The sequence below is a fragment of the Vicia villosa genome, linkage group LG7 (genome assembly GCF_029867415.1).
Source record: "Vicia villosa cultivar HV-30 ecotype Madison, WI linkage group LG7, Vvil1.0, whole genome shotgun sequence".
Lineage (NCBI taxonomy): Eukaryota > Viridiplantae > Streptophyta > Magnoliopsida > Fabales > Fabaceae > Vicia > Vicia villosa.
Window position 1 is genome coordinate 110,961,806 of NC_081186.1, and position 27,442 is coordinate 110,989,247.

At 39.0% G+C, this 27,442-nt stretch overlaps 2 protein-coding genes across 2 annotated transcripts; both read left to right on the forward strand.

Moving 5' to 3' along the window:
• Positions 1 to 3,238: 3,238 nt before the first annotated feature.
• On the forward strand, positions 3,239 to 17,365 carry LOC131619987 (uncharacterized). Its single transcript, XM_058891018.1, has 3 exons — positions 3,239 to 4,045; positions 4,202 to 4,583; positions 17,256 to 17,365. The coding sequence occupies exons 1-3, from the start codon at positions 3,239 to 3,241 to the stop codon at positions 17,363 to 17,365; spliced, it is 1,299 nt and encodes a 432-aa protein (XP_058747001.1).
• A 5,188-nt stretch (positions 17,366 to 22,553) lies between these two features.
• Positions 22,554 to 23,833, forward strand: LOC131618273 (uncharacterized). Its single transcript, XM_058889535.1, has one exon. It carries the CDS (start codon positions 22,559 to 22,561, stop codon positions 23,735 to 23,737), a length of 1,179 nt encoding a protein of 392 aa, XP_058745518.1. The 5' UTR covers positions 22,554 to 22,558; the 3' UTR covers positions 23,738 to 23,833.
• The last annotated feature ends 3,609 nt before the right edge of the window (positions 23,834 to 27,442 follow it).

The following is a 27,442-nucleotide window of genomic DNA, read 5'->3' on the forward strand; positions in this document are numbered from 1 at the left end:
ACTGCACCGTTCGTGAAGCTCTCTCTCTCTTCGCTTTGCTCCAAGACTTTCCAGGTAAGCCTTAAATCCATCTAACTTCCAAAAAGCATGATAGATCATTAGCACCTGTTTATGGAGTTTGTGTGTTACGGTGTATGTGCATATGAACGATTCTTGTAGATCTTCGCCTTGCTCCAGATATGTGATGTTAATCTAGATTTGCTGGCGTTTTGTTACGATACTCTTTCTCTGCGTTTGAAAACGGTCCGATTCGTATGTATGGCGTGTGTTTTGGTGGATATTGCTCATGATAGGCTTTGTTTTTTGTCTCGGTTCATATGATAGGGGTAGTTTTAGAGAAAATCATTGCTAGATCCGCGTTCAGGAGAAAAAAACGAGTTGATTGGTATCAGTTTCGAAAATTTATGGAAAAATGTCCGCCGCCGCCGCCGTGAGCCCTATCGGAGAAGGCGACCGGAGGCGGCACTCCGGCGTCTCTGTGTGTGCATGAGATTTTGCCTCTCTTTCCTACGTGGCACGATCTCATTCGGTGTCATTCCAAGCTTTTGGCTCTTTTATCTTTTACAATCATTTGGGCGAAGGCGTGGCAAGTGGTGATTGGTCTGTGAATTATTTTTGTCCTATTATACTTAAATGCTGTTGTGACCAATTGATGTATAGTCGGTAGTATTCCCATGTCACGTTTTATAAATACCACATGATAATAAACCACCTGCAATATAATAAAAAAGGGTAATAAAATGAAATGGATTGGTTTGTACGGTTGCTGGGCCACGAATTGTACTGGGCTTGTAACGTTTCTGAGTTACACCCCTGCGTTGCTTGTGCACACGCTGCCTTGCTTGGTCTGGGCCTTAGCGCTCTGGCTTTTCCCACCCCCTGAATCAGGCCCAGTTTCCTGCTTTAGCTAATTTTAGTTCATTGTTAAAATACTATCACACCCCCTGCAGTTTAGACTCTTTTTTATTTTAATTTTGTTTTCTCTTACTTTTTAACTCATAATTCCTTTTACTCACATAAAAAAAGGCACAAAAATGATTTTAGATTTTTTTAGTTTGATTAAATAATGTTCATAATTTTTGTTGATTTTTGTTAATTTTGTCTTAATCCTTTTAATAGATCTTTTTTTCTTCACAATACTTGAATTTTCTTTGTATCGACATTTCTTCGTAAATAATTCTCTAATAGACTTAGGAATTAATTTTTAGTCTCGTTTTTTGTATAGAATTAATAGATGTATGTGTGCTTGTGAGCATCATTTGTTTGCTATAATTCTCAATTTTATTTATCGCATATTGATTTTCCTTTACCTATCTCATGTATAGTTTTCCTTAATAAATCGTATAGTTTTTTCATTTTAAATCCCTTGTATAGACAACTTAGACTAGAATTTAGATATAGTTCCCTATTGCATTCTTTTCATTTCCAACTTTTAAAATACTTAATAAATATCGATGAAGATCATACCGCTACTATATTTCATAGTAGGAAAGAAATGATTGGGGTGTAGGCCCCGATGTATGTTCTTTCCTACTTAGCGGAAAAGAAATGATTGAGGTGTGAAGCCTCGATGTATTTCTTAACCGTTATTTAGAGAAACGATTGTGGCGTAGGCCTCGATGTGCATTCTCTAAATATTCACAAAAGAACTCTTTTTGTATCTCCTTTACTTAACGGAAAAGAAATGATTGAGGTGTGAAACCTCGATGTATTTCTTAACCATTATTTAGAGAAACGATTGTGGCGTAGGCCTCGATGTGCGTTCTCTAAATATGCAAAACAAAACTCTTTTTGGTATGATCTAAGTCACAAATTAAATCCCCTTAAAAAAACACCAACCAAAAAACACTTCAAAAAACCTAATAAATGTTCAGACTTAAAACAAAAGTGAGGAAGTGATGCGAGACCTTGTAGTGGGTTCTCGTCATCATGGAATTACCCTTAAAAGATACAAACCAATCTCTTTTTCTCCTTTCTAAGGGCAAGTTATCTCCGCTCCATTGCATCCTAGGTTGTCCCCTTATGCAAGAGCGTGAGCGTTAACGCCGCCCAATTAAAAAACACAAAAACAAACAGAAAATCCTTAGCCGAGCTACGGTAACTCTGATTCCTGAAAAGGATACGTAGGCAGCGGGGTAGGGCCCGTGCGAGTACAATTCTTCTTTTCCCTACATTTTGCATTCATTTCGCATTTAGACATAGACATAAGTACACACCCTTTAGATAGAAACAAACATAGGTGGATACCATCGAGTACGATGGGCGCGAGGGGTGCTAATACCTTCCCCTCGCGTAACCGACTCCCGTACCTTGATTCTCTGGTCGCAAGACCCTGTTCCTTCCTTTGTTAGGTTTCCTGATATTCCTTTCCCTTATGGGATAAATATATTGGTGGCGACTCTGTTCATTTTTCGCGAGCGTGCGACAGCTGGCGACTCTGCTGGGGATCTTGCTAGACCTGTTGCTGGTCCATCCATAGCGAGTCGATCCTAGCCTGCGTTTGTTTGTTTATTTACTGGGTGTTTATTTGTTTTTATGTCTATACCTTGTATATATGTTTGCATGTTTATTTTTCTGCTTGCATATCATGTTTATTTCTGTTTGCACATCATGCATATGGATTATATTCTGTGTTCCTTGGGGTCTTCTGTTCTGTTTTGCAGGTTGGGTGGGATGTTCTATGAGGTAAAAGGCCCAATACCCAGGCTATGAGTGCACTTTAGGTACCCTAGGATAGAGTGGGAGCATGGTTTGTCTCGAGGTGTACGTCTCGGGATGGATCATGTGACTACGAGCAGAGTAGTGGTTTCAAACGGAGGTATTATCGTCACCCGCATCCGCGCTGTGATGATGCTTACCTTCGGGCGGACCGTATACTGCGTTTCATGACCTTACCCTGACCTAGATTCACCTGTGAGTGGGGAGGGATATACATGACAGGTACCGTTGGTGACTATTCTGTTCTGTTGGTGACTATTGTTCTTATGGCTGTGTGGCACATATGCCGAACCTTTGACCTTATGACTTGTGATTCTGCTCAGAGACGACACAACAACTCTCTCATATTGGGAGAATCTCCATTGCATCATTTTCATCATAGCATATTTATTTTCCAAAGAAAAAAAGAAGAAAAGATGTAATAAAAAAGAAAAAAGAAAAAAAGAAAAAAGAAAATAGTATTATTTCTCATATGCATGCCATTTTTCAGGGTATCCGAGGTTATTACTTTTCACCCAGGATGGCTAACAACGTGACCGCTACCAGAGAAGCTACAAGGCGTACTCACACTTACAGTTTCCATCGCGAAGGCTTGATTCAGTTGGGGCAATTGGGTGGATTGATCACTGGTCATAATAAAACTGTGTTCACTGAGAATTACGGAAACATCTTGACTCTTTTGGACTCACACGTCGACGAATGGGGTTTATCTACTCTTCTTCAGTTCTATGATCCTGACTTGCGTTGTTTCACCTTCTCAGGCTATCAGTTGGCTCCCACTCTCGAGGAGTACTCTCACTTTCTCAATATCAAGGTTCAACACAAGGTTCCTTTCGTTTGTGTCCCAGAGAAACCGGATTTGGACAACATTGCCAACGCTCTTTATTTGAGCATAGAAGACGTCCTTGGGAATTGGAAGAAGAATGGTAACACCCATGGTTTCTATATGAGTTTCTTGGTTGAGAAGGCTCAAGAGTTGGCTAACAAAAAGATGTGGGAGGCTTTCAACGCCCTTCTGGCCGTTTTGATCTATGGGATCGTGATGTTCCCTAACATTCACAAGTTCGTTGATCTGGCCGCTATATGTCTTTTTGTGGATAAGAATCCGGTCCCTACTTTGCTAGCCGATACGTACTATTCTGTCCACTCTCGATATGGGAAAGGAGGAGCCATAAGAAATTGTTTGCCGTTGTTATACACCTGGTTTAAGTCCCACCTACCTACAAGTGGTCCTTTCGTTACTTCTACTCAGAAATGGCATCAAAGGATCATGGGGCTTACTGGAAATGACATTGTCTGGTGTCCTACCGGGATGGACGTAGAGAAGGTTATAACTAGTTGTGGTGCTTTTGACAATGTTCCCCTCATAGGAACAAAAGGTGTTATCAATTATAATCCTAAGCTAGCGCTGCGTCAATTGGGTTTTGCACTTGAAAACAAGCCTTTGGACAAAGAGATATTTGAATCCGTTTGCTTTGAGAAGGGAACCGATCTAAAAGGTTTAGAAAAAGTGGTGAGTGCCTGGAATGACATCCATACAAGTAATCAGATTTCTCTGGGTGAAAAGAATGCCGTTGCCAAACAAGCCTACACGGATTGGGTTGAAAATAGAGTTAAAGATCGCTTGTTGCCTTTCCCGAAGGTTAACCCATTGTACGAGCAACCACCTAAGATTCCAATTGCCACTGTGCCTGCTGAGAAATGTACCCAGGTAGATATGGAAAACACCCAATTGCACAAAAGGAGATCGGATGTACGACCAAAACATTGTCTTATGGACCAGAAAAGGGTTGAGTTGACACATGAGGCCAAGGTGCTGAAAGAAGGATCTTTGAGAGTTCAAAAGAGGGCTAGAACGGAAAAAGGTGAAAGAGATACTATTGTTATTGTCGAGGATCACCAGAAGATCCTAAAAAAGGCCATGAAAGAGGCAGAAGAGAAACTCAAGCGAGAGTACCGAGAAGACTTGAAAGCTTATAAGCTCAAGATAGAAAGGGATGCTAGAGTTGAAGTGAAGAATCTGAAAAAGAAACTGGAAGAAGAGACCACTAAAAGAATGGCAATTGAGACTCAACTGAAAGGAAGTCACCTCCGTAACGCTCGACTAACAGAAGAAAATGCCAAGCTCAGAGATCGAATGATGGGTATGGAGGACGTATCTGAAAAGGATTATCTCCCAGAATGCAAAGGATGTGACGAACTCAGGGAGTGCTGCAAGAAGCTAGATGGGCATTTGTTTCGCAAAGATGAGGTGATTCAAAGCCTTCTTAAAGGAAGAGATCGAGAAGCAACCAAGAAACTGTTTGATGAAACTAAGAAGTGGAGCGACGAGCACTTCAGACAAGGAGGACCTTTGTTTTATATTCAGATGGATTGATGTTTGAGTCTGTATGTTTCGACCACCACCAGACTTGTTGGATGGGGTCTTTTATTTCCCTTGTTGAACTATCTTGTCAATGTATGGCTTGCCCAAGTTTAAATTTCTTGTTATGAAAAGAACTAGTTTCTCTTGACACTTATCTTTTGTCACATTGTTAGCTATTCTGGATCAATATTAAATCTTGGATACTCTGAAAATGGCACATCACGTCATACGCACACATGCACTCATACATTCACATTATCACATTGCATTTTTCAGGTTATTGTACAAGAAACTAATTGGGGTCCCTTTCAGCAACAGATTTCTTTTCCGACGACGAAGCTGACTTTCTTACATCCTTACCGTACCCGGAGCAACGAGAGACTCATGGATCAATTTGAGCAGAACCAAGCTGCCCTCCGTAGGGATATGGATGTTATGGGGGAGAGAATGGCCCAACTTATGGAGACTCTCCATGCCGTTGTTCAAGGACAGGATGAACTCAGAAAGAGTGTCGCTAGTTTGGTCAAAGATACTCCTACCAATTCTGCTGACGGAGGGGTGAAAACTAAAGAGACTCCTATTAATGAGACACTTAAAGTGGTGGACGACCACCATGAGGTTATTGATCTTGAACATGATCTCACTGCTGAGTTGACCGAGACTGCTAAGATGTACCAAGCTCTTGAAGAACGCCTTAAGGCCGTTGAGGTTGCTAAAACTTCGAGTTTTAACACTGCTGCTATGTGCTTGGTACCTGGGATTGTTATTCCCCCGAAGTTCAAGGTGCCAGATTTTGATAAGTACAAGGGAGTTACCTGCCCAGAGACTCACATTCGTTCCTACTGCCGTAAGATGGCCGCTCACGCTGAGAACGAACCTCTGCTTATGCACTTCTTCCAGGATAGTCTCACTGGAGCCCCGTTGGAGTGGTATATGAAACTCGAGAGGTCTAATGTCAGTACTTGGGGAGAACTTGTTGATGCCTTCCTGAAACAATACCACTACAATACTGCTATGGCTCCTAGGCGTGCCCAACTGCAGAATATGTCACAGAAATCTGAAGAGTCCTTTAAAGAATACGCCCAGAGATGGCGTGAACTTGCTGCTCGAGTTCAACCTCCCTTATTGGACCGAGAATTGATTGATCTGTTTATGGGAACTCTAAAAGGGCCGTATCTTCAACACATGGTTAGTAATACTTCTCCTTCCTTTTCGGATGTGGTCATCATTGGTGAGAGGGTTGAGAATTGTGTCAAAGCCGGTACCATTCAAGGTGTTACTAATCCTAGCACCTCAGGTGGTAATGGTAAAAAGCCGTATTCTGGGTTTGTGAAGAAGAAGGAAGGTGAGACTAGCACCGCTTCTGTTGACCAAAGCCGAGCTCCTGCATATTCTGCTGTTCCGCCTCCTTATTATCCGATGCCTTATGCTGTTCCTGGTCCATATGTCCCTCAAGCATATGCTGCTGCTCTTCCACAACCATGGATGGCACCCCAACAGCCTTTCGTACCACAACAACAAGCTGCTGCTCCTCAGAATCGTCAACAGAACCCTAGGCCTCAAGGTCAAAGGGGCCCACAAAGAACAAGATTCCAAGATAGGCGTATTGATCCGGTTCCGATGTCATATGCCCAACTCCTCCCTCAGTTGCTTGCTGGCCAATTGGTACAACTCCGTGAACTTGGGCCTCCGCCTAGTCCTCTCCCTCCTGGTTATGATGTTAATGCTCGATGTGAATTTCATTCAGGGGCTCCAGGCCATACTATTGAAAAGTGTAGAGCATTCAAATTGAAGGTTCAGGATCTCCTTGACGACAAGCTTATCTCGTTCGCTCCTGCTGGTCCTAATGTGCAGAATAATCCTATGCCTCCTCATGCTGGTACGACCAATGCTATTGAGTTATGTGATGATCAGACCCTGGTAAATGATGTTAATGAGGTTAGGATGCCGCTAGCAGTTGTCAGAGAGTATCTTATGCAACAAAAGGTTTTGTGTGAATTACATGACTACTGTTTGCAATGTTCTTCTAATCCTGAGGAGTGCACTAGGTTGAGAGAAGAAATCCAGGAATTAATGGATGAAGGTGTTCTTAGAGTGGAAAGGGTCGTTCCTGTCGAAGATGTGGCTACTTTAGAGATCCCTTGCTACCCTGCTGAGATATCAAAAACTCAGGACACTTCTTTAATCATTCATGCTCCGAGTACTCCTTTGGTCATTCAGGCTCCGAGGACTCCGTTGGTTATTCAGGTTCCAAATGTTCCTTCGACTCCTTCAACCTCGTCTCTTGTTCCCTCTCCTGTGAATGATTCTAAGGCTGTTCCTTGGAGTTATAATGCCGTGTATATTCGAGGGAAGAAGTTTGACTGTCCTCCAGTGGGTACTTCGAGTATCACAAATATTACTGGCACTAGTGGCATTACCCGTAGTGGTCGGATCTTTGCTGCTCCTCCTCCGCCTCCTAAAGAGACCAACAAAGAGGCTAGTACACAAGCAAAAGGAAAGCAAGTTGCTGTTGATCCTCCTGTAACACGTAATGCCCAAGATGCCGAACAACTCTTGAAAATCATTAAGAAAAGTGATTACAAAGTGATTGACCAACTTGATCAGACCCAAGCCAAGATCTCCATCGTGTCTCTCTTGGTACATTCTGAAGCTCATCGTGATGCTCTGATGAAAGTTCTGGCTTCCGCTCACGTGACTCAAGACATTACCGTGCCTCAGTTTGAAGGGGTTGTGACCAACATTGCTGCTGGTAATTGTTTGGGTTTTTCTGATGATGAACTCCCACCTGAGGGTAGAGCACACAACAAAGCATTGCATATCTCCGTCAAGTGTCTGGATGCTGTGTTGTCTCGAGTTCTGATTGATACAGGTTCTTCTCTTAATGTGATGCCCAAGGCCACTTTGTTTAAGCTGAGTATGGATGGGATTATGATGAGACCATGCACTATGAGTGTTAGAGCATTTGATGGTTCTAGAAGGTCCGTAGAAGGAGAAATTGATCTGCCTGTCTTGATTGGTCCTCACATGTTCTACATTGCCTTCTACGTTATGGATATAAACCCTTCATACACTTGCCTCTTGGGTCGTCCTTGGATTCATGCTGCTGGAGCTGTGACATCTACCCTCCATCAGTGTTTGAAATTTGTTGTGAATGACAAGATTGTTGTGATCACTGGTGAAGAGGATTTGATAGTCAATAATCTGGCATCATACCGTTATGTTGAAGTGGAGGGAGAGATACAAGAGACACCTTTTCAAGCCTTAGAGATTGTGTCAGTTGACAAACTCCCTGTGGTCGAGAATAAGAAGGAACTCGGAGCGCCCCTCTCGTCTTTAAATGATGCTAAGGCTTTCTTAGAAGCTGGTACTCCTCATAGTGTCTGGGGAAAGCTGATTGATGTTCAAGAGAAGCGAGACAAGTATGGCCTTGGGTATCAGCCATCTTCCTCTACTCAGCTCAGCATAACTCCTGGAAAGAAGGTGATTCCCCCCATTTCTCAAGTGTTCGTCAGCGCAAGCACCAGTTCTGGAAGTCAAGTTCTCGCCGTGGATGATGATGATGAAGAAGATCTCTCCAGATTCATTTGCCATGCTGCGCCTGGACAGGAACTCAACAATTGGACTATCTTGGACGTCCCTAGAGTCACTTTTATGGAGATGTAATTTTCTTGTTTCGATTAGTCATGTGCTTCGCCCTAAGCATTTTGACCACTTGTATAAAGAAGGGCCCCCATGTTGTTTCAATTTGTTTAATATTGAATGAAAATCATATCTTCGCATGCAATTACTGTTCCATTTTCTTTCATTTTTGTTTTTACTTTAAAAAAAAAAACTTTTTCAAAAATGGCAAAGATTTCCTTTTTTTCTTCCTTTTTATGTGTTGCATTCTAAGGAATAAATCATCCATCGTGCAGATCCGGCTCGAACTCCATCAAAAATGATAATGTTACAGTTCCACGTCTTGATATCTTTGAGAATCCAATTGACCAAGCTGATGAGGATAGTGGGGAAGATTGTGAAGTCCCCGAGGAATTGGCAAGACTTTTGAGACAAGAGGATAAATCTATTCAGCCACATCAAGAAGCCATAGAAATCATCAACCTCGGTACAGAAGAAGCAAAGAGAGAAGTCAAGATAGGTGCCGCTTTGCAAAATGATGTAAAGAGAAGGTTGATTGAGCTGCTTCGAGAGTATGTTGACATCTTCGCCTGGTCTTATGAAGACATGCCTGGTTTAGACACGGATATAGTTATGCACAGGCTACCTCTCAAACCAGAATGTCCGCCTGTAAAGCAAAAACCACGAAGAACTCGACCTGATATGGCTTTGAAAATCAAGGAAGAAGTTGAAAAACAATTGAAGGCTGGTTTCTTATCCGTGTGTGAATATCCTCCTTGGATTGCAAACATAGTACCCGTTCCTAAGAAGGACGGAAAGGTACGCATGTGTGTTGACTACCGAGATTTGAATAGGGCAAGTCCGAAGGATGATTTCCCTCTGCCTCATATTGATGTGCTAGTCGACAACACTGCTCAGTATTCGGTGTTCTCTTTCATGGATGGTTTTTCTGGCTATAATCAAATAAAGATGGCTCCTGAAGATATGACAAAGACCACCTTTACCACTCCGTGGGGTACGTATTGTTATAAGGTGATGCCTTTTGGTCTTAAGAATGCTGGTGCAACATATCAACGAGCAATGGTGACCCTCTTCCATGACATGATCCATAAAGAGATTGAGGTGTACGTCGATGATATGATTGCAAAATCCCAAACTGAGGAGGAACACTTGGTATATCTTGAGAAATTATTTGCTCGTTTGCGTAAATTCAAGTTGAGACTTAATCCAAACAAGTGCACTTTTGGAGTGCGATCTGGAAAGTTACTTGGATTCATTGTGAGCCAACGAGGGATTGAGGTCGACCCTGATAAAGTAAGAGCAATACAGAACATGCCAGCACCGAAGAATGAAAAAGAAGTTCGAGGGTTCCTTGGAAGGTTGAATTACATAGCCAGGTTCATTTCTTATCTCACTGACACTTGTGAACCCATCTTCAAACTGCTGCGCAAAAATCAAGATATCCGTTGGGATGATCGTTGTCAGGAAGCCTTCGAAAAGATCAAGCAGTATCTCCAAGAGCCACCAATTCTCATGCCTCCGGTTCCTGGGAGGCCGCTTCTTATGTACTTAACTGTGCTTGAAGGATCTATGGGGTGTGTGATAGGCCAACATGACGAGTCTGGTCGAAAAGAGTGCGCCATTTATTACCTGAGCAAAAAGTTTACCGATTGTGAATCCCGTTACTCACTACTCGAGAAAACTTGCTGTGCTTTGGTATGGGCTGCTCGCCGACTGAGGCAGTATATGTTGACTCACACCACTCTATTGATCTCCAAAATGGACCCGATAAAGTACATCTTTGAAAAACCGGCCCTTACAGGAAGACTAGCCCGGTGGCAAATGCTTTTATCAGAATATGATATCCAGTATGTCACACAGAAGGCCATCAAAGGAAGTGTCCTTGCAGATCATCTTGCTCATCAGCCATTAGAAGAGTATCAGTCAATGAAGTTTGACTTTCCTGATGAAGATATCATGAAACTGGATGATAATGAAGGACCCAAACCAGGAGAGCGATGGACTCTCACGTTCGACGGTGCATCAAATGCTATGGGCCATGGTATTGGGGCAGTTTTGACTTCTCCTCGTCAAACTCACATCCCTTTCACAGCTAGAATATGCTTTGATTGCACAAACAATGTCGCAGAGTACGAAGCTTGCATAATGGGCCTCGAAGCAGCCATTGATATGAGGATCAAGATCCTTGAGGTTTATGGGGATTCTGCATTGGTCATACATCAAGTAAGAGGTGATTGGGAGACACGACACCCCAATTTGGTTCCTTATAAGGACTATATCTTGGAGTTGCTGCCCGCTTTCGAGGAGATCACTTTCAATCACATCCCCCGAGAGGAAAATCAATTGGCAGATGCTTTGGCTACTTTGGCGGCTATGTTCAGAGTTAGCTCCCCTAAAGAAGTACCAGACATAACGATCCTCCGTTACAAAGAGCCTGCCCATGCATTCCCTGCTCATTGCCTCACTACTGAAGATGTGTATGATGAAAAGCCATGGTATTACGACATCAAGAGGTATGTTGAGAAGCAAGAGTATCCCGAAGATGCTACAATTGGTGATAAGCGAACGCTTCGAAGGTTAGCATCCAAATTCTTCTTGTCAGGAGACGTCCTGTACAAAAGAAACTATGATTCAGTTTTGCTCAGATGCGTGGATAGACACGAAGCAGAATTGATCATGCGGGAAATTCATGAAGGATCTTTTGGAACTCATTCCAGTGGACATTCTATGGCCAAAAAGATCTTGCGAGCAGGATATTATTGGATGACGATTGAAAGTGATTGTTATGTGTATGTGAAGAAATGTCACAAATGTCAAGTGTATGCTGACAGAATTCATGTTCCTCCGACTCCTCTGAATGTCCTGACATCGCCTTGGCCCTTTGCTATGTGGGGCATAGACATGATTGGACGGATAGAGCCACAAGCTTCAAATGGACACAGATTTATTCTTGTTGCTATCGACTACTTCACCAAATGGGTTGAAGCTGCTTCTTACAAGAACGTAACCAAGCAAGTCGTTACTCGCTTCATCAAGAGAGAGATCATATGCCGATATGGGGTTCCAAACAAGATCATCACTGACAATGGGTCTAATCTTAATAACAAGATGATGGCAGAGTTGTGTGAAGAGTTCAAGATTGAACACCACAATTCATCACCCTATCGGCCAAAGATGAACGGCGCAGTCGAAGCTGCTAACAAGAATATAAAGAAGATTGTCCAGAAGATGGTTAGAACGTATAAAGATTGGCATGAGATGTTGCCATTTGCTTTGCATGGCTATAGAACTTCGGTTCGTACTTCAACTGGGGCAACTCCCTTCTCTCTCGTCTACGGTATGGAGGCCGTACTACCTGTCGAAGTGGAAATTCCTTCGTTGAGAGTCTTGATGGACGCCAAACTCGATGAAACTGAATGGGTTCAAACGAGGCTTGATCATCTCAATCTAATTGAGGAGAAACACTTATCTGTTATCTGCCATGGCCAGTTGTACCAAAAGAGGATCAAGAAAGCGTATGATAAGAAAATTCGGCCTCGAGAATTCCACACAGGTGACCTAGTCGTAAGGAAGATCTTGCCAATTCACACCGATCCAAGGGGCAAATGGACTCCCAACTATGAGGGACCATACATTGTGAAGAAAGCATTTTCAGGTGGGGCTTTAATCTTGACAAAGATGGATGGGGAAGACGTTCCGCTTCCAGTCAATTCAGACTCAGTCAAAAAATACTACGCATAAAAGACCCGCTAGGTCGACGTACCTAGGCAAAAATAAGGGCATCCCGGCAAACCAAAAGGGTTTTGGAAAAAATTAGGGATAAAACAAAAAAAAAGAATAACCCGCTAAGTTGAAAACCCGAAAGGGCGACTTAGGCAAAAAGGGGGCATCCCGCTGGATTGAAAACCCGAAAGGGCGATCCAGGCAAAAGTTAGGGATCAAAAGCGAGAGGCTGCAGTCTGAATATCCTTCACAAAGACCCTTATACGCCCTTCGCAGAACGGACAGATCAATCCAACCATTACCCCTCTGAAGCAAAGCATTGAGAGGATCGAGGATATGGGAATTGTAGCAATATCAGTTTTAATGGAAATTCGAGCATTCCTCTTTGCCATTTTGCTTTTTGCATTTTATTTTCCTTTCGCAACTACCTCATTTAGGAGTTGCTTCCTTGTACAGAAGCCTATTCATAGGCGTTCCATCAATAAAATGATCTTTTGATAAGAAGTGTTCTTTCTTGCTTTTCATTTTTTTTCGCATGCAAGGTGTGATTTAATTCGTTATTAAACATTGCATTGAAAACATGGGGAATAATAATCACAAAATCAAAACGAAACATGATGTTACATAAACACAAAAGTGCTCTAAGGGGCGCCATTTGCATCCAAACGTTGTTTTCTGTGCAGGTTGCAGGTTCTAGCTGTCATTTTGGCTCCCGATATGTCGCAAAGGTCATCATCATCCCACATGAAAGTTCCGGAGTATAATTCATCAATACTGGTAAGCCTGGAGAACCTGAAAAGGTCCATACCCCTCTTCCATATGGCAGACGAAGAGCGGTCTCTCAAAACTCGTGATTCCCCAAGCAGCGCAGGATGTAAGGAAAGTCGAGCAAGATCATTTCATCCCCAGCAGGGTTATGTCCCAACCCTCAACGCAGTTACCAATAATCTTTGGTACCGTAGGGTTCCAATATCAATTCACGATGATGGTTCAAGATCACAGGCAACGGACCCCAATGATCCTACTCTCCGGTTCCTCCGAAGGCCTTTATTTGGCACTCTCTGCATATAGAATCCATTGCATATAGCATTTGCATCCTCGAAAGCGTAACATATCCGCCAAAAGCGGAACGTTACGCCATAAGAAAAGTCAAACGTGCATACAAAGCATAAGCCAGATAATACAAATCATCCCTCAATCAGAACAATGACCCATCCCCTCAAAGTTGTTACCTGTACAAACTTTGCCTGATATCTGCTATCACACTACAAACACTTTTAAACCACGGTGCCGATGCGAGGTATCTTCAATCCCTGATGAGTGTCGGACACAATGTCTTCTTCCGTCCCTCGATGTCGAGTCGATGTTGAGTCACAGATCGCCACGAGACCTTATTCCTTTCCAAAGTGTGGAAAATCGCACGAGATTTTCTTTCGATGTTGAGTCATAAGATCGCCACGAGATCTTATTCCTTTCCAAAGTGTGGAAAATCGCACGAGATTTTCTTTCGATGTTGAGTCATAAGATCGCCACGAGACCTTATTCCTTTCCAAAGTGTGGAAAATCGCACGAGATTTTCTTTCGATGTCGAGTCATAGATCGCCACGAGATCTTATTCCTTTCCAAGGTGTGGAAAATCGCACGAGATTTTCTTTCGATGTCGAGTCATAGATCGCCACGAGATCCTATTCCTTTCCAAAGTGTGGAAAATCGCACGAGATTTTCTTTCGATGTCGAGTCATAGATCGCCACGAGATCTTATTCCTTTCAAGGTGTGGAAAATCGCACGAGATTTTCTTTCGATGTCGAGTCATAGATCGCCACGAGATCCTATTCCTTTCCAAAGTGTGGAAAATCGCACGAGATTTTCTTTCGATGTTGAGTCATAAGATCGCCACGAGACCTTATTCCTTTCCAAAGTGTGGAAAATCGCACGAGATTTTCTTTCGATGTCGAGTCATAGATCGCCACGAGATCTTATTCCTTTCCAAGGTGTGGAAAATCGCACGAGATTTTCTTTCGATGTTGAGTCATAAAATCGCCACGAGATCTTATTCCTTTCCAAAGTGTGGAAAATCGCACGAGATTTTCTTTCGATGTTGAGTCATAAGATCGCCACGAGATCTTATTCCTTTCAGTCCTGATGTTGAGTCGTAAATCGCACAAGATCTATTTCCTTTCAGTCATTGTTTCATCAAACATTTCTTTTGGGAACCTTGTATTGGCACCTCAAGTTACGTTACAGGCTACTACAATTCAAACCCATTACTTACTGTAAATATATCCGCCAGCAAAACAAATTCCTCTCTTTCCCCAGCAGATATCAAAACAAAAGCAAAGAATAAAGATCACTCCATCTTTTCAGGACAAATTTCAGGTCTTCGATATTTAATCTTCTTCTACCTCGAATGTTCGAAAGGCTAACGCCAATCTCACCTTCAGGTTTAAGATGATTAAATAGGGGCAGCTGTCATACCCCAAATTTGCCCTACCCCTTTACTTCTAACTGGCTTAGGCTTTGCATTCATGTACATACATCACTTAGGCCATAATCCATACCCATGCATGCATATCATTGGTATCAATCAAAGACTAGCAAGAAAGAGCTTTTATGACAAGGAATTTCCTACCAAATGTGAGGATCTGAGGTGATTATGTGGCTTTGTTTTCATTTAAGTCTTCATGGATTAGGGTTCTTCTCAACTCAAGGCATTGGTGGGAGTGGACAAGCTTGTAATTCATCTGGTTATCCTGAACTAGGGTTTCTTGACCGAAGTCAACGCAGTTGACTTTTTGGTCGAATACATTGATCAAGAGCTGATTTTATGAGAAGGAATAGCATGACGCTTGTGTGGAAGTGTTCAGTTGATTTCATTGGTCAGAAGTGGATTAATCGGGAATTTCATAAAGATCGGAGAAAGATCGGAACAGTTGACTTTTGGGTCAAAATCGGAAGAATTATTCAAATATTGACTTTTGGTGGAAAGTCGGTCGAGAAAAGTCAAAGAATGAATAAAATCGGGAGTTTGACAAAAGTTGCCAAAAATAGGAAAAAAAATAACAAAAAAGGAAAGGTTTCAACACTTAGGAAAATTTTGGCATCTTAGAAGCTTGGCAAGCAGTCCACTTCACTATCAGTTTACACGTGGCAAATGACATCTTTTGAAGAAATTTCCAACATCAAAGTTGTTCCTCTCATGGAGGAGAACAACTTTATAGTTGGACACTTTTTAATTTGAAGATTGTATGAAGAGTTAATTTGGTTTGAAGTTCCTGAAAATCCATTCAGCTTAAGTCATGATCCAAGTCACAAGCCAAGTCATGACCTGGCATTTCATCAAGCACGTGGTATGCCAAATCTCAAGCTAATGTTAGAGCTCTACAAAAATGCCATGGGAGCAAACTTGGTATGCTTCCATTCTTTGCCATGTCCTCTATGTAAGGAAACAAGATTTGAGTCATTTGGTTGAATATTGAATCATTTATGAATGCTCAAAGTCAAGCCCTTGCCATGTTTCACACTGCCAGAAGTGCAAGCCAAAATCCTGAGTCACGCGCGTGCTTTTCATCGAGCACGTTGTATGCTGACTTTGGGACTAATTTCAGAAAAATACAAAGGTCCATCAGGTGCAAACTTAGTATGCTTATGTTCACCTCCATGCCCTCTACACAACAAGACAATAATCATGGAATTTGATTAAGAAAAGAGTAAGATACAAGAGTCTAAAGTCATGCCCTTGAAGGTTGCATTTGGGAAGGCAACGGGCCAGGTCTTGCTGCGCGCGTGGATAGGCATCAATACAGTTGTGTACTTACACTTTCCAAGGCACATTTGAGTGAGTTACAGACCTCTTCTCTCAATCTTTCCAACATGAAACTTGTCCCATCACATGCCCTCTTTAAATTGATCATAAAATTGCAGCTAATGATAACTCATGGCCAAAGATACAAACTCATAAAGCTAGCTTCATGGATGCTCGTGTGGTAAGGTGTCAACATCAAATTCTGGCGCAGAATAATACTACAATACAACACACACCACCATAGCTACCATGTACACTCATGATATATAAGAAAACTCCTTCACAACACACGCGGACAATCACACTTTTCTTTTTTCAGTTTCACACAACTCTCATCACTCTTTCCACTCTCACCCTCTTGATCTCTCACCTATCTCCACCATAACCGTTTTTCCAACCACCCTAACCACCACCGTAACAAACTTCAACAACCACTTCAGTTCACCTTCTCCAATCTCTATATCGATCCAGAGCTCCTTCACATCAATCTTCATCATCACGATCATTGCACCACCGTCACCTACCTCTAATCAACACCACGCTCCAAAGTCAAGTATACCGTCCACTTTCAACGCCGTGGCTAGGAAGCTCAAAGAAGATTCGCCGCATACACGTCTCGCCTCTGAGGCTCTGAATTGCGTCATCACGAGCCATTATCACGTCCAAGGAACAAGAAGAGGACTGCACCGTTCGTGAAGCTCTCTCTCTCTTCGCTTTGCTCTAAGACTTTCCAGGTAAGCCTTAAATCCATCTAACTTCCAAAAAGCATGATAGATCATTAGCACCTGTTTATGGAGTTTGTGTGTTACGGTGTATGTGCATATGAACGATTCTTGTAGATCTTCGCCTTGCTCCTGATATGTGATGTTAATCTAGATTTGCTGGCGTTTTGTTACGATACTCTTTCTCTGCGTTTGAAAACGGTCCGATTCGTATGTATGGCGTGTGTTTTGGTGGATATTGCTCATGATAGGCTTTGTGTTTTGTCTCGGTTCATATGATAGGGGTAGTTTTAGAGAAAATCATTGCTAGATCCGCGTTCAGGAGAAAAAAACGAGTTGATTGGTATCAGTTTCGAAAATTTCTGGAAAAATGTCCGCCGCCGCCGCCGTGAGCCCTATCGGAGAAGGCGATCGGAGGCGGCACTCCGGCGTCTCTGTGTGTGCATGAGATTTTGCCTCTCTTTCCTACGTGGCACGATCTCATTCGGTGTCATTCCAAGCTTTTGGCTCTTTTATCTTTTACAATCATTTGGGCGAAGGCGTGGCAAGTGGTGATTGGTCTGTGAATTATTTTTGTCCTATTATACTTAAATGCCGTTGTGACCAATTGATGTATAGTCGGTAGTATTCCCATGTCACGTTTTATAAATACCACATGATAATAAACCACCTGCAATATAATAAAAAAGGGTAATAAAATGAAATGGATTGGTTTGTATGGTTGCTGGGCCACGAATTGTACTGGGCTTGTAACGTTTCTGAGTTACACCCCTGCGTTGCTTGTGCACACGCTGCCTTGCTTGGACTGGGCCTTAGCGCTCTGGCTTTTCCCACCCCCTGAATCAGGCCCAGTTTCCTGCTTTAGCTAATTTTAGTTCATTGTTAAAATACTATCACACCCCCTGCAGTTTAGACTCTTTTTTTTATTTTAATTTTGTTTTCTCTTACTTTTTAACTCATAATTCCTTTTACTCACATAAAAAAAGGCACAAAAATGATTTTAGATTTTTTTAGTTTGATTAAATAATGTTCATAATTTTTGTTGATTTTTGTTAATTTTGTCTTAATCCTTTTAATAGATCTTTTTTTCTTCACAATACTTGAATTTTCTTTGTATCGACATTTCTTCGTAAATAATTCTCTAATAGACTTAGGAATTAATTTTTAGTCTCGTTTTTTGTATAGAATTAATAGATGTATGTGTGCTTGTGAGCATCATTTGTTTGCTATAATTCTCAATTTTATTTGTCGCATATTGATTTTCCTTTACCTATCTCATGTATAGTTTTCCTTAATAAATCGTATAGTTTTTTCATTTTAAATCCCTTGTATAGACAACTTAGACTAGAATTTAGATATAGTTCCCTATTGCATTCTTTTCATTTCCAACTTTTAAAATACTTAATAAATATCGATGAAGATCATACCGCTACTATATTTCATAGTAGGAAAGAAATGATTGGGGTGTAGGCCCCGATGTATGTTCTTTCCTACTTAGCGGAAAAGAAATGATTGAGGTGTGAAGCCTCGATGTATTTCTTAACCGTTATTTAGAGAAACGATTGTGGCGTAGGCCTCGATGTGCATTCTCTAAATATTCACAAAAGAACTCTTTTTGTATCTCCTTTACTTAACGGAGAAGAAATGATTGAGGTGTGAAACCTCGATGTATTTCTTAACCATTATTTAGAGAAACGATTGTGGCGTAGGCCTCGATGTGTGTTCTCTAAATATGCAAAACAAAACTCTTTTTGGTATGATCTAAGTCACAAATTAAATCCCCTTAAAAAAACACCAACCAAAAAACACTTCAAAAAACCTAATAAATGTTCAGACTTAAAACAAAAGTGAGGAAGTGATGCGAGACCTTGTAGTGGGTTCTCGTCATCATGGAATTACCCTTAAAAGATACAAACCAATCTCTTTTTCTCCTTTCTAAGGGCAAGTTATCTCCGCTCCATTGCATCCTAGGCTGTCCCCTTATGCAAGAGCGTGAGCGTTAACGCCGCCCAATTTAAAAACACAAAAACAAACAGAAAATCCTTAGCCGAGCTACGGTAACTCTGATTCCTGAAAAGGATACGTAGGCAGCGGGGTAGGGCCCGTGCGAGTACAATTCTTCTTTTCCCTACATTTTGCATTCATTTCGCATTTAGACATAGACATAAGTACACACCCTTTAGATAGAAACAAACATAGGTGGATACCATCGAGTACGATGGGCGCGAGGGGTGCTAATACCTTCCCCTCGCGTAACCGACTCCCGTACCTTGATTCTCTGGTCGCAAGACCCTGTTCCTTCCTTTGTTAGATTTCCTGATATTCCTTTCCCTTATGGGATAAATATATTGGTGGCGACTCTGTTCATTTTTCGCGAGCGTGCGACACATGTTTAACTCTTTTTGGTGAAATAGATACTTTAAACTTTTGTGATCACTAAATATTCCAAAATATACTCTATAAAGGTAGTGTCTCCACACTTTGAGTGCAAAGATAATTGCAACTAGTTCTAAATCATGCATCACATAATTCTCTTCATAGGTTTTCAACTGAAGGGATGCACAAGCTACTACATTGTCATTCTGCATTAAAACACGTCATAAACCCTTCTTCGAAGCGTCGCATAAGACTTCATATTTCTAAGTAGGATCAAGAATGATTAGAACGAGAAAGGAACTCAACTTTTCCTTTAACTTCCTTAAACTTCACTCACATCATGAGTTCCAAATGCCTAGTCAAAGGCAATGCTAATTGAGGGAATCTCTTTATGAACCTTCGATTCTAACCAGCTAACAGGTCCGACCCTGTGCAGGAGCAAGAGACTCTACATCACAGGGCCCCAAATTTTAAAGGGCCTTAAATTTTTGATAAGTTCAATTTTATTTTTTGCATTATTATTAATAAATATATAAACTGATATAAAAAATTCAATAAATCAAAAAATTGTTATAATAAAAATCCAATACAATAAAAAAAATGAGATTGATCAAAGTCTAAATAATTATAATTAAATTTATTCTATTAATACATAATTATATTTTATCAGTGTCATTTTTATTTATTATAATTGTATTTTTTTTTTAAAATATTTCAGCTCATTTTTTAAATTAGAACGGAACTTCTGTTTGATTGGGTCGGCCCTGCCAACTAATCCCAAGAAACTTCTCTAACTCCAAAGCATTCCTAGGACTTTCCCAAATGAACATTGCTTTCAGTTTTGATGGGTATACTGCCACTAGGGGTGGGAATAGGTCAGACTGGCCTACAAGGGTCTATGGCCTAGCCTATATAGGGTCAGGTCAGGTTAGGCTTATTTAACAAAAAGGTCAGGCCAAGCTTATTTAACAACAAGGTCAGGCTTACGCTTTTTTAAAAGCTTATTTAATAAAATAGGCCAGGCTTAGGCTATTAAAAAAGCCTATGAAGCCTTATAGGTCGGCCTATATTTTCATGTATATTAAAAATAGGCTAAATAGATCGGCCTATATTTGCATGTATATTAGAAAAAAAAGGCTTTATAGGCAAGCTTGTATATACATATATATTAGAACAAAGGCTAAATATGTCGGCCTATATATATGCATATATAGGACGACTTATAAGGTTTCTTAAATAATATGGATTAATTGAAAACTATAATAAAAAATAGGCTTTTAAATAGGCTTTCATGTCAAGACAGACTTTTAAAAAGGCCAAGTCAGGCAAAAAAAAAAGAGTCTATTATAGGTCACAGATCAGACTCAGGCCTTTCAAATTTATCATAGGTCAGGCTCAGGACTTTCAAATTTATCATAGGTCAGGCCCAGGCCTTATAAAGCCTAGCCTAACCTAGCCTATTTCCACCCCTAATTACCACGCCTCCTTGAGAAATCACATGCTCAAGAAATTTCTCTTTCGACATCCAGCGTTCACATTTGCTAAATTTTGCGAAGAATTTCTTTTTTCGAAAATCAAATTCGGGGAGCTTGGAGTCCTTGTGATATGTGAAGGTGAATTAGCTCAAGATCGTGGATCTTGGAGTCTTTTGAAGCCTTGTGAGATGTGTGAAGTAGAAGAAAAATTAAAATTTAGTATGTATAACTTTGTGGTTAATACTAAGTATTTTGACATTTTGTTTTGCTTATGATATGTACCAAAGGACATTATAGATTTCATAGTGGAAGAATACAATAAAATTATGATGATTTACCATCAGAGACAAATTTGGTATATCCGAAGACAAAGCACTGAATCAGTATAAATCCTGACATACAATCTCTCTCTCTCACTCTCACTCTCACTCAGATCTTGCATGATAATTTTATCATTTGTCTCTCTCTTTTTTCTATTTAGATCTTGCATGGTAATTTTATCATTTGTAGTTTGCATGTGTTAGGTTTATTTTTTGTTCATAGGGATTTGTCTTTCCGCCGATTATATTGAAGAATTATAACTTTAGAATGCTTAATAAGTTAATCCAATTAAATTCAAATTTTTCTGTTTGAATTTAAGTACAATAATGAATAACTCTTTCATTGTTATTAGCTCATTCATAATTGATTTGTGATTCCTTAAGATTTACGTTGTACATTTATCTATTGTGCAATCTCTATTAACTATTTTTAAACTTTACTTCTACTCTCAACTTTGTTTTTAAAATATATTTTTAAGAAAAATATGTATTCAATCCTCCTTTTAAATTATTTTAAGCTCATAATAAAAAAAAGTTCACGATTATTTTTTATTCCAACACTTTTACTTTTTTACTAAATTCTTTTAATTTTTTTCATGGAAGGCTCTGATAATTATTATATATATGTTAAAATAAAAAGTTATATTATAATATAAGGATAAAACACAAGAGGACGATGATAATGAATTTTTTTTTCAATTAAATATTATAAGTTCGAACACAATCCTAAACATGTAGCAGCATTGTAAAATTCTCTTAGGGAGAATGACTTGAGCGATTCTTCTCTAAATAAAATAATTAAGTTATCGACTTAGTTAAATTTGAAAAATAAATATTATGATGGTAAAATAGAAAAATATAATTAAAATTATGTTTATATTTTTTTAATACTTTTTAAATTTATATAATATATATGTAATTTTTATATTATTAAAATTTTATAGTGGGGTATTATTTTTCTTACATTTTTATAGTTAATTTTTAATTGAGTTATTATTAAATACATTTTAATAAATATTTTTGATCATTTTTTAAATAACAGCTTTCATTAATTTAAAAGTGAATCAACATTTAAATGCATGGGTAATATTTGAGCCCAACCGCAAATAGTACGTGACGTGAATAACTGAAAGAGATATATACGGCGGCGAATAACGGACAAGCTTCTACTTCTTCTTCTTCTTCTTCTTCTTCTTCTTTAGGTATTCACTCATTCTCTCCAATTTTTATCACTTGTTGTGTTCTTCCATTAATCCAATATAGATAACAATTTGCTTTATCTGAAACCCAAATTTTTACTTTTTACACTTATCTTTAATTTTGATTTTAGTTTCACAACCATTTTTTCAACACATGTTATTGATGGTTCAGTTAACGTGTTTTCTGTTGTTTATGCTTTATGCAGTTGTTAAATATGGATACACGTACAAGCCTTAGAATTGAATCACATGATCATGCTAACAGCAGCAATATGAATCAAAACTCTAAAAGTTGTAAAGTGATGTCAAAGTTGCTGCTTCCTGATGATTTAATGATTCATATCTTTCATTTTGTTCCTATTCTTTGCCTTATTAACTCTGCAAGGTATGTTTCCAAACATTTTTCTTCTACTATTGCCACCTCCACTTTTACTCATGTGTATGAACGTCCGGCGCGTTCTAAACCCGGTCTTTATGTTGAAAATCACAAGTCACACATAGATTCTTATTTCTTGGAATTTAAAGGTGATTTGAATGGCCAATTTGAAAGGAATGATTTGGGAACACCTCCAAAAATGGGATATTTAATAGATACTTGTCATGGTATATTGTTGCTTTCGAATGCAGCTGGACAACATTTTGTTGTGAACCCCATCTTCAAGTCCTGGCTTAGAATTCCCTGTTTTCCCATTTCAAAACATCATATAAGAGTTAGGAGTCAATGTACTATAACACGTGTTCCTCGCAATGCCAAATTTAAGCTTTTCTATGCAGATGTCCTTGAGGTTTCGAGTGCTTGTTGGTATGTTTTCTATGTGCTAAGAATTGGAATTGATAGCTCATGGAAAGAGATAGCTAGAAAAGAAGCTCCACTTGATTGCTATGTATTATGGAAACCACTCTATAACGGAGGCAATGATCTGTATTGGATAACAATAGAGGAAATTATTATGATGGATGTTGACAAGGAAATTATTGTACGACAATATCCACTTCATGCTAGAACCAGGTTTCATGTTTGGAATCCAAAATATTTATGGATAGGAGATTTCCTTTCTTGCATTGTGACTGGAAATTCGTTTTCAACATACAAAATCTACATTTTGGATCTTGATTCAGGAAAATGGTCTCTTTATCATGAGATGGGACCTTTTGATTATTTGGCTGCTTATGGTCATAATCTTAATCCTATAAGTGTGTCATTTCGTTTGTGGATCAACAATCAAATTATCTTTCGAGTAGGTATGCATCAAAATTATTCACGCAAAAACATTCATTTTGGTTACAACGTGAAGACCAAACAGTTGACAAAGATTGAGGACGTTGACATGGGAGATTTTGAAGTATGGCTTCACACTAACAGTCTAGTTTCTCTGCCAACTACTCCCGCATAGCTAAGTTTCGCTTATTATGGTGAATGCTGAGTCTTGAGATGAATCTTGTGTTTCTTATCCTATTTATATTTCAGTCGCATACTTAGGCTTGTAATTAAGATCTAATGAGACTACTGTGTCACTGTTCTGATGGCATAATTTTATAGGTCATTGCTATACAATTCTCCCTCCTTGCTGATGATCAAGCTCAACTGTTGAAACTATAACTGTTAAGTTTTGAATTTGATTATAAGCTCAATTTTTAGGCTATTGATTGTGTTTGATAAATTATTGTCTTGCTATATAGAGCTTTTGCATTTTAAAAAAGTTCAACCAAATTAAGAGACACTTTAGATTGCTAGACTATTGATGGTGTTTTTTTTTTGTAAAGATAATTCTAGCTTCATGGATGTCGTCTACACAAAAGACAGTGAGATATGTTTAGTGTATATTTGAATCAAGAATGGCAAAACTTGATTTTAAATGAATAGATGTTGTCGAATTTATTTTAATAGAAAGTGAGTGAATATAACATGATTTATATTTATCATACTCATACTCTAATTTAAAAGTTATTTTAGCAATTTATATTTTTAAGTATGGTTTGGATTAAAATTTCTCTTGAGTGTGTAATTATTGAAATAGGTTTGAATGTTTTTCTTTCTTTCCATATATTTTTAAATTGTTTATAGGTGAACATCATGATATCCTAAATTTTTATTGAATTATAGTTATTCAATATTATACTATTTTTTATGTTCATTTATTTTAAAATAAATTTGGCTTATGGACACCTATATCTCGCTAATTTTTATGATATCAAAATACTTATTTTTCATTTTAATATATAAGATAAATATATGTTATTTAAACTCTCTTCCCCAAAAAAAATTGATAACTTTTTTTATAAAAGCCATTTTTATTTGTTATATATGATAAGCATAAAAGAACTAGAAAAAAAAAATGAAAACTAACGACAATCAATTTAATATTTGTTTTAGATTAGCGACCTAATAAGGACAGCCCAATAATGGAGATAAGTGGTTGTCATGAGAAGAATATGCTATTCTATTTGGAAATATCTCAATTCACCCCTTAATAGTCTTAGGCATTTAGGGCAATTTCATTTATGTCTTCGACTTCCGGAGATACATATTAGAGAAGTACCTTTTATTTTGTCAAAATTTGGTTTTTTTTTCCAGAGGTGCATCTACGGAATTGTTTTAAAGTGAGAAAACTTCAAAATAATTCAACATTTCGTAGATGCACCTCCGGAAAAACCAAATTTTAGCAAAAAAAAAGTGATTCCTAATGTATATCTCCGAAAGAAGAGGGCATTTTTGGAAGCACACATGGTGCCTAAGAATTCCAAGGGGTGCGGTAAGAGTTTTCCTTCTATTTTTCCTTCTACGCTACAGAAATTTCCCTTGCGAAATCATTATGCTCCATTGCTACTTATTATTGTTCTAATTTTTCTGATCTCCATACCAGAACATTGGCGCCGTCTGTGGGAAACAACATTTTACTTCTACAATTTCCACGACTCATCGCTTCCTAATTCAACCGAATCAGATCCAGGTCTCCTTTGATCGAAGCAAAAATATTCAACTCTGGACAAATTCCTCCATGTTCAGAACTAAACTCTTTTCATATGATGCACCACAGGATGGTAGCTTTCAAAGTCTCTCGTTCCTCCGTTCAACGGCAAGCATCCGCAACCGCAGAAGTAGTCAGGAATATTCCACCGCCTCCTCCTCGAGGGACGAATAATCGAATCTCGACAACAACTCCCTGCGTTCCTCCATTTCCAAGTCTTATCCAACCTAGGGAAGACCCAGGAATATCTCAACCTTCTCCATTTGCCGAAACAACTCCATAATTCCATTTAGGAGCCTTCCTTAAGCTCTATGTTACCCCTTACTATGACAGACTCTAAGCACTCCCTGATTTTCAGCTCCTGCAAGCAAATCTTGGCTAGTAAGGAACCAATGAGTTATTGAACAATATGAATCAGATGGTTCAACAACAAAATTCCAAAGCCTTTGTAGAAAGACTAACTCAGATAGAAAAGAGTATACACATTTCCATTCCAAAGGGCAACACTATGTTGGAGGTGGCCTCGCATAAAACTGTCGAACCAAGAAAGGATTCGACAGAAGGCCAACGATTCTCAAGCCTACGACGATAATGGTATCACTATCCTTCCACAGATCAAGACAGAGGAAGGGAAAGCCACACCCTTCTCGAAGTATCAACCAAGGAGAAGAGAAGGGGAATGAAGATGAAGAAGACGTCACTCAAGCACAAAAGTGGAATCCTCTTTTTGTTTACATATTGGACGGTATGATCCCAAAGGCTTTGGAAAAGCGTCCAAAGCTCCTGATTGGAAGGTTTTTCTAATTGATCAAACAATGCAAATGGCCATGCTTTCTTTTTTGTGGCTCTAACAAAATTATGTCACACACTGCAAATGACTTTTAAAGTAGCTGATGTTAATTCTATAATTTTCACTTGTGTCATGTTTCATGTATTTTATGTTGTTGTTAGTATTTGTGTGTAGTTTACCCTCTCCTTGTCAACATAAAACCTAGAAACTTTTCGGACCAAATACCGAATGAGCACTTGTTGGAATTTAACCGCATGTTGAACCTTCTCACAAATGCCAATGTTTCCTTTAAGTTTTCCTTATGTTTCCCTTTGTCAGAGGTTTTACCATGTCATCAATGTATACTTATAATATATCTTCTATCTGAATATAAAATACCGTCCATCAACCTTTGGTACGTTTCTTGAGCATTCTTCAAGAAATTCATCGATATAACTCATACTTATTTGGTTATAACTTGAGTATGAATCCATAAAATTCGACACTTTGAATTGAGAGGTGTAGTCGATCAGTCAATCAATGTTTGGTAAGGGATATGGAACTTTGGGATAAGCTTTATTGAGATCAATGAAATTCATACACATCTACCATGTTTCTGAGATCTTATTTACCATCCAATATTGGATCATGTTGAGATGTATGTTCGGTAGGTATTTGTTTTACCGTATCCACGGGGATTCAAGTGATATTACCGCCGTTCTATAGTTTACAATGTTTTAAGTGAGGTTTTCGATGGATTTTGGTTTAGTGAAAGTAACATTCATAAAAGTTTGTAGCAATGAGTAAAGTTTAGAAAGATTAAAGTTTTAAAAGACATATCAAGACTAGGTTTCATCTACCTATTTTGCATGTATTCGATTAATCAAGCACGTGAACTTCATTTATAATCAATATAACCGTATATCGCTCATCTATACCGCTCATGTCTAAGACACAATTGTGATTTTACCGTATTGTTTATCGATGATGTCTCAACCTATTACACAACCCAAATAAAATTTATGAACCGATACAAAGTGAATATCAAATTCAATTCCATGTCTAGACTTGGTTTTTGATAGATAATAAACTTAGATCAAGACATGAAAGATGTATCTCATAATCTTGTAAACCACAAATATTCAATAACAGCAAAGATTGTCATCTATATTGGTTATCAAGTTGTTCACACACAAAAGATTAAAAGAAATACATAGAAGTTAAGATTGATTACATCTAATAATTTTGATACAAAAGAGTTTAACTATCCATTGACATGCTAGCTTGCTTAATCAAGAGAGATGAGAAGATGATCAAGCATCAATGGAGATTCATCAATGATTGATGCATAAATTAGCTCT

Bases quoted from the DNA above. Each gene is read 5' to 3' on its own strand.
- LOC131619987 (XM_058891018.1), top strand. From the start codon at position 3,239: ATGGCTAACAACGTGACCGCTACCAGAGAAGCTACAAGGCGTACTCAC. The intron at 4,046-4,201 runs GTTATAACTAGT...TGCTTTGAGAAG, and splicing joins CCGGGATGGACGTAGAGAAG to GGAACCGATCTAAAAGGTTT. The intron at 4,584-17,255 runs GTGAAAGAGATA...TTCATATGATAG, and splicing joins GAGGGCTAGAACGGAAAAAG to GGGTAGTTTTAGAGAAAATC.
- LOC131618273 (XM_058889535.1), top strand. From the start codon at position 22,559: ATGGATACACGTACAAGCCTTAGAATTGAATCACATGATCATGCTAAC.